At 43.9% G+C, this 7,726-nt stretch overlaps 1 protein-coding gene across 1 annotated transcript; it reads right to left on the bottom strand.

The window, feature by feature from the left end:
- Positions 1–5,821: 5,821 nt before the first annotated feature.
- LOC123117548 (uncharacterized) lies at positions 5,822–7,034 on the bottom strand. Its single transcript, XM_044538280.1, has 4 exons — positions 6,919–7,034; positions 6,688–6,812; positions 6,441–6,568; positions 5,822–6,178 (listed from the first exon to the last, which is right to left on the bottom strand). Exons 1-4 carry the CDS (start codon positions 6,971–6,973, stop codon positions 6,082–6,084), a joined length of 405 nt encoding a protein of 134 aa, XP_044394215.1. The 5' UTR covers positions 6,974–7,034; the 3' UTR covers positions 5,822–6,081.
- Positions 7,035–7,726: the final 692 nt, after the last annotated feature.

A 7,726-nucleotide genomic window follows, 5' to 3' on the forward strand; every position in this document is an offset into this window, starting at 1 on the left:
GACGCAAATTCGCGGGGGCACACACCTGCAAGCCCTGCCCGGCCGCTCGATTACCTCGCGATTCCCGAAGTAGTTGGATCCCGTAGGTGGGCATACTAAGTTCTAAGTTTCACTCGTTGAAATGTACGATTTTTCATCTCAAACTTACGATTTTCTCGCACGCCTTTACAAAGTTTCATAGATAAATTTTTATGACATTTCTTTTGTCAGTTACATGCACAAATATCGTGATTTCATCGGTCGCACGTACTAAGTTTCAAAAGTGGAAACTTAACACTTATTTTCAAGATTTGTCAAAAATTATTAAAAAAATGGATCTTATTTGAAAGTCCTCGTCAAGAGAAACACGAATACGAAAAGAAAACTTAATTTGAACTTTTCGTTCAAAAAATATATAAGTTCGAAAATCAGAATCCAAAAATAAAAGCATGCCTGAGGGACTGCATGCTGTGAGACCTGCGAGCCACACATCCTCGTCCAGATCAAAGAAGGGTAACGTCCGATGGTTACAACACGGCTTCTCTTGCCGGTAGACACTGACATCGCCTAAAGCAATGTCGCAAGGCCTCTCGATTGCCTTGTCATTGTTTGTTCAGAAACTAATAATTTCAAATATTATGGAGAAACCGACTTCTTACAGATCATTAGCTCACTACTATCTTCATTTCACAATGTAGTGTATATTTTGAAGTAAAATACACGTATGGTCCTTGAACTTGGTGGCGTTGCCCACAATGATCCTCAAATTCAGAAAATGCTTCAATACGGTCCCAAAAGTTGAGAATACTGCTTCAATACGGTCCTTAAATTTGGCGAACCAATCCTGGGATTCGTCTCACACACCTTTTGTGTGCACCGCGCACAAGGGATTTTTGCTGAAAACCTCTGTAGATTTTATTTAATTACATAAAAAATTAAGATTAGAAATGTGAGTCTCACATGTCAATATGGGAGTGATTTTCTCGGAATTCCGACATTATCCGGTTTAAATAATGGTGCGATGAGTGCAAAAATATCACTCATCACCTCACGCAAATGCAATCTAGGCCTAGTCACGCCAAGCGGGAATGGTTTTACCATGTGGATGCATGTGCATGGAGATATTGGCCTACTATATTTCATCGATGCATCCAATAAGTTGCATCTGATGTATTTACACTAATGAGAGCAGGGCAAGGAGACAGGACTCTAATATATTGTACTAGACACAACCGTTCAACCAATGCACGCATTTTTTTCACTCCTTGTGCAACGGTTGAATCGTCGATCAACCCACATGATATTAGACGTGGTAGTAATGAAATGCCTCAAACGAGATTTATTAGAGAAGGAGGATCAAACCCCGGGGTCTGAAACAACATAGTATCTTGCTTTACCTTCTGTAATTAGGACTGACCTAATGGTTATAAAAATGAAACATGGTATTCCTAGTGACAGAAAGGGGGGTATTCACATGTCTATATATGCTCGTTTTTATGTGTCTCCATATTTTTGGGAGATGTTACGAACCTATGAACAAGAACCCCCTTCAAACAAAATACCCACGTCAAACATGCATTGCGTACATAAAACGCTAGCAAGTATTCTTATTTTCCCAACATGGCGAATCAAAGGCCAACATGCCAAATAAAAAAAGCCAACATGTAGCCAGGACGTGTTATTGGAAGAGCTCTTTTATGGTACCCTTTATTGAATACAGGCCGTCCAATGGCAAAGATCCAAGGGTTGTTAGATATCTGTACCGGTGAAAACGGATCAGCAGTATCGCTAGTACTGTGTGTTTCTCGTCCACCGGTATACGCGCTTGCAGTTCATTATTTGGCGACTCTGCATCTCCGGCAGACGTCCCCGGACGTTCGTCTCCCCTTAATCCATCGTGATCGTGGATTGATGCTTCTACGGTTATGATGTTATGGCCCGTTGCCGTGCGCCCCATCCGCACCCTAGCATCACGCTTATTGTGCCTCGTGCATGGCCGTAGCGCATGCCAAACCACCCTGCGCTGCGGACGAGCTCGCCGGCGTCGACGACGGGCCAGGATGTGCAAGATGTGCCAGTCTTCTGACGCCGGAAGAGCTGCGTCTAGGTGAGTGCCGGAGCGTGGCGGAACCTCTACTTCGGCCGCATCTTGCAGGACGTGGAGCTGCTCATCTACCTTTGCTGTGAGGTCGACAACCACGTCGTGTGCCAGAATGCTCACCCAGGCATGGCTCAACCTGCTTGTGTCCTGGTCGCTCAGAAGTATTGGCCCACCAGAGCAGTTCCCTTTGTGATCAACGGTGGGATCACACATATACTGCTCCTTCCCCAGTAGCAGTATAGGGTACCGTAAAGACCTCTATTGGAAGCCACTCGTTGACCTTGGATGAAGCTTCAGATGGGAAGTTGGTACCTCGCAAAAAAAAACTATTTGTGTGGGAGGGGGTACACCAACTACTGGAGTGTGTGGGTGTGGGTGGGGGAGGGGGAGGGGGGCCTTGGCCCCCCTCCACCTGATCAACGCTGCATATAGAGAGGCCTATTACTCACTAAGTACCTATGGCACATATAGAGGATATACATGACACTCACATGCATTTAGTACTTCACAATATTTTCTCAGATGTGGCGAATCAAATCTCGGGGTATAGTTGACACATGTCGCTGGCAGCCAATTATCGCCTTGAATGAAGTTCTGGTCAGTGCATTCTAGAACACCGCAGCCAGGGCATCGAAGAAGAAATCAATGGAGCCTTCGATCTAGCATTCGTGGTAAATCTGCCTATGATCCTTGGCGTAAAGGGTGTCCTGGTAGCAGAGGATGGCACACAGTTAGACAACAGACATGTCAGACTTGGACAAGAGTGTCGCTAGCTGGTGCTTTGGGGGCTCCTACCATGTTTTCGATTGTCATGTCGTGGGCGATGAAGCCTTGCCCTAGAATTATAACTCGAAGCTCACAAGCTAAACAAGTAGCTCATGACTCGTCTCAAAATCCTTGGCTAATGAGTCAAGCTGAGTTTTAATCTGAGCTCGTTAACAAAATGAGTTTAACGAGTCGAGCAAACGAATTACTTGTTTAACTCTTAAAGCTTGTTAATCAGAAGGAACATAAGTTAAGATCAATATTGTAGTTGATTGTTGTCATTTGTGGCGTGCAATATGTGCCCCTTTGGCGTAATGTTTTTATCGTTATGACTTGTGAAGAAAAACCAGGTGTTAATTTTTATATATATTATTACATGTATAATAAATATAGTTTGGTGTGCACATTTTACAATATTTACTCGCAGTTTAGGTTAACCGAGTCAAAATTTGAGCTTGTTATGATAATGAATCAAGCTAAGCTAACTCATTATCCTAACAAGCTCTAGCGAGTCGAGCCGAACCATCTCGGATCGAATAGCCCTAACGGCTGCTATTGATCGAGCACACAAGTGAAGTTGTGCATGCATGTTGGCATGCATACAAGTATATTGTTGGGTGTGACACAAGCTCAGTGGACTAAGATTTTGTTTAGGTAATTGATCACATGAATAACTCTGTCGATCACATACATCTCTACACCTTCCATCAAGGTTTTTCATTGGCTGCATCTGAGAGCTGGCATGTGAGGGCATTTTCAATAGTTGTAAGATAAGTGTTGATAGAATTTTCCAGATAGGAATATTTTGGGATGTGGCATAGAATAAACGAGGAGAGAGAGTAGGGTTGTAAGTACATGAACCAACAACCCTTGCATAAGCTCCAAAGTGGAATGAGATTTCAAGATTATAAATACTCTCAACTCTCACTGGAGACACTACATACACTCTATTAGAGTAGTTGTATGATGAGTTGTTGACTGATGACATGGCTACTTTTACCAACAAACTATTAGAAATGACCTAGGAGAGTGCATGGAGGGTGAGATGGAAGGATTAATGTGAGCAGATTAATATATGGCTTGGTTCAAAAGAAGTGGACCTTCTGGTGGAGACTGATTGTGCTGAAGCCGAGCAATTAATTTCGGCATCCCAACAAGATTATTCTGCTCACATGCATAGAGTTATGGAGATCAGTTGTTGTTATCTCAAGAAAGGAGGATCATATAGTTAAGATCAAGTGTAATGCAAATTTAGCTAGTCATACCCTTGCTCAAATGGGGAGCATGCAACAATGTACTGCTTGTTGGCCGCATACGTCCCCCGATGAGATTGCGAGCATCATTGCCGCTGATTGTAATCACATTACCTGATGAATGAAATTTCCTTTCCCGCAAAAAAAAGTCGCCCTCGGGTCTAATGAACCCGTATGGAGGGAATGTGTTTATTCCCCGAAGGTCGGTTTCTGGTTTGTTTCTCGTAGTGCATTGTGCTGCACCACACGACAAGACCTATCATAATGCTTGTGGTTTTATTTTTTTCTTTTGGGCTGAGCTTGCCACTACATATGTTATGTTCTGCCTTTTTTGGCTTGGCTCTTCTTGCCTAGGCTGGTGTTTCTTTGATCTTTTCCTTTTTCTGAAACAAAAGCAGTGGGTTAGGTCTTACCATTTGGGAGCTCCTATGTGACTGACACATTAAGTGTCAAAATGCTAGTGTTAGGTGCAGGCATACCCGGTCCGGCCCATGGGGAAAGTATCCGATGCACCAGACGCCGCAGCGTGTTAAATATGCTTTAAAAAATCTGAAAATAATTGTAGGGCATTGGCATAATATTGGTCTATATTGTTGCAAAAATTCCAACCAAATTTAAAACATTGGAAGATATACAAAAATGACAATTTTAGCATCACTGTGATAATGGGCCAAATGTAAAGCCCAACTTCTGTTCTGTACTATTCGATGTCGATTTTGTGATTTTTGTACCTCAAGCAATATTTCAAATTTTGAGTTGAAATTTGGTGACAACATAGACTCATTTTGTGTGAATGTGTTATTTTTTTCCAAAAAAAATTGAAACATTTTTATTATGCTACGGGCGTCCGGTGCACCGGTAGCACCACAAGTACCAGTACACAAGATACTTTCCCAGCAAACTCGCTTAGCCATCGCTCCTGCTGGGTTTTTGGTTCTTTCTTTGCTTTTTTTAGTTTATAATTTTAGGGGTCAAGAAAACAATATTTTTTAAATGAATACTTTTACAAAAATTGAACATATTTTATAAAATGCAAACAATTTTTGCAAAACTGAGGAAAATTTTCCACAACATTATTTTTTAATTTTTCAAAATTCTGAATGTTTTTCTTGCAAATTTGCAAGCATTTTTTAAAAATCATAAAAATTAAATCCCAACATTTATTGACATATTTTACATAAGGCTAATCATTTTCGAACCTAATTTCAAACTGTGAACATTTCTTAGATGCGAATATATTTAAAATTTTTGAGCATTTTCAAAACACAAACATTTTAAAAATCTAATTTTTTTTAATAAAAAGTAAAGAAAAATGGTAAATTCAAAAATATAAAACTGAAACAAAACCGGATCGAACTTTCTAAGTTCCCAAAACCTATAGAAAAAGAGGCGTACAGGAACCTTATGGAATGTTCACTGTGTATTCTAGCTAGCGCTCTCGTCGCTTTGTCCGGAGGCGACGAACGGACATGAGACAGAGTCGACGCACGCGGGGTCGACCTCGACAGCGGGGAGGTGACGACGGTCGTGCCGCCTTTAACGTTGTCCTCGGGCGCCGGCTTCTTCTGCTGCCTCCAGAAGGCCTCCACCTCCTCCTTGGTGAGCCACCGGTTCCTCATGAAACGAACTGCATATATAGACGTGGTTGTACGATCGTGCGGATCTGATGTTTATCGTCCAATTGACTGGTGGTTAGTCGCTTCCAATCGACTGGTGCATCTTGTTTTAGTCTCGAATTTTGTTTTTGGTACTATCTGAGATGCCAAATACAGAAAGTGACGTGTACACATAGTATATCTCCAAGGTTACATGAACGACAATACAGAAAGTGACATGCCACATGCTACAGAGATCAAACATTAGCAAAGCCACCACTCCAAGTAGTACTGTACGTAGTATATCTACACGGCTGGTACGTAGTACTGTACGTATTTACAGGGATAGTACAAAGCTAACTTAGCAAAGTAATTAAAGAGATGATGATCAGACGGCGGCGGCGGCGCCTTGCCTAACGCCTGCTCCCTCGCGCTTCGGCGGCGGCGGCGGCTCGTTGAGGAACGCCCAGCTGCTCCTCGTCCACCTGCATGCACACAACCACAACCAGCCGTACGTCATCGATACATGTACACATGGATCCATGCATGCTATGAATATGTTCATGTAATATGTATGAACTCAACAAGCTCATTTCGCAAACAGAAAAGACTCAAGAAGCTCATGCTAGGTAAGGTACGTTACGCACCAGCCGTACGTGATCGATACATGTACACATGGATCCATGCATGTTATGAATATGTTCATGTGTGAACTCAATAACCTCATGCTAGGTAAGCTATACGTACCAATCGCGGCTCGCGCTGGGGCTAGCGGCAGCCTCGCCGTCACCGTCCACGCTAGTAGTCATCACCGGCGGCGACGAACGGACATGAGACAGAGTCGACGGACGCGGGGTCGACCTCGGGCTCCCCTTCTAATTAACCAACACATGCAAGCAGAGTAAAAAAAATCAAGTACGCATTTGACAAGCTTGATAAAGGAGCCCGATGCAAATCCGACGGATGCACGCATGCATGCGAACCGGTTACGTACGAGGGGAGAGGAGGCGACGACGGTCTCGCCGCCGTCGACGTTGCCCTCCGGCGCCGGCTTCTTGTGCTGCCTCCAGAAGGCCTCCACCTCGTCCTTGGTCAGCGACCGGTTCCTCATAAAACGAACTGCATACATACATGGATGCCATAACAGAAGACAAATTATGAATCTTGCAACGTGATGTTGCATGCACTACGGATGGTGGATGGCTGTACACGGCGGACGTAGTACCTTTGAGGTCGTCGTCGAGCGCATGGGAGCTCCAGCCAGCCATGAGAGAGCCCATATCGACGTAGGTAGCAATTAACTTGATCGACGAGCATGCATACGAGTGATCGATGGATCGGTGGTGATAAGCCTCAGCGGACAGCATGCCCTTTTATACGCGCTAGAAAGCATCCATGGATAAGTTTGAGCTGTCCAAGCACGTAGCTGGCGCACACCGTCGTCTCCCAGTGCTGCGTGTCTGCCATGCACGCGCCTGCGAGTCAGTGCGTGCGTGCATGCATGCTGGGGCGTATGTGTGCGGCTCCTTTTGTCGTCAACCTCTCGAACGATCGTCATGTCCGTCGGTCGGTCTCTAGTAGAGCCGCAGGTCATCGTTATCGGCAGCGTTGGACGCTAGCTGCGCGTGCACCGCACTGCATGCGTACATTCGTTACCGCGGCACGAACATACGACGAAAACAGAGGGGATGTCACAAGTGCGACGGGCCGTAACCGTACAGCCACCTCACATACGACGGCGCCGAAATGAAAACAGAGAGGGTGTCACAAGCTTTCACCCGAAGTTCGATGGCCTTGGTTTTGAACAACGAAAAGAGTATTCTTCGACTTTGTAAATGTTACTCTCATTTCTCCTGTGCTGAGAAGTGATGCACTGTATCATTTATCACAACCCACGAGGTTTTTCTTTTCTTTTTCATAGATTTATTTTTTATTTCATAGATTTATTTTTGTATCCCTAGAACAAGACGTCCAAATTATTAATTGTTTTCATCATTAGATTTCTAGCGTTGAGACCTTCAAAACTAGATCCC

This window comes from Triticum aestivum, chromosome 5B, assembly GCF_018294505.1.
Source record: "Triticum aestivum cultivar Chinese Spring chromosome 5B, IWGSC CS RefSeq v2.1, whole genome shotgun sequence".
Classification (NCBI taxonomy): domain Eukaryota; kingdom Viridiplantae; phylum Streptophyta; class Magnoliopsida; order Poales; family Poaceae; genus Triticum; species Triticum aestivum.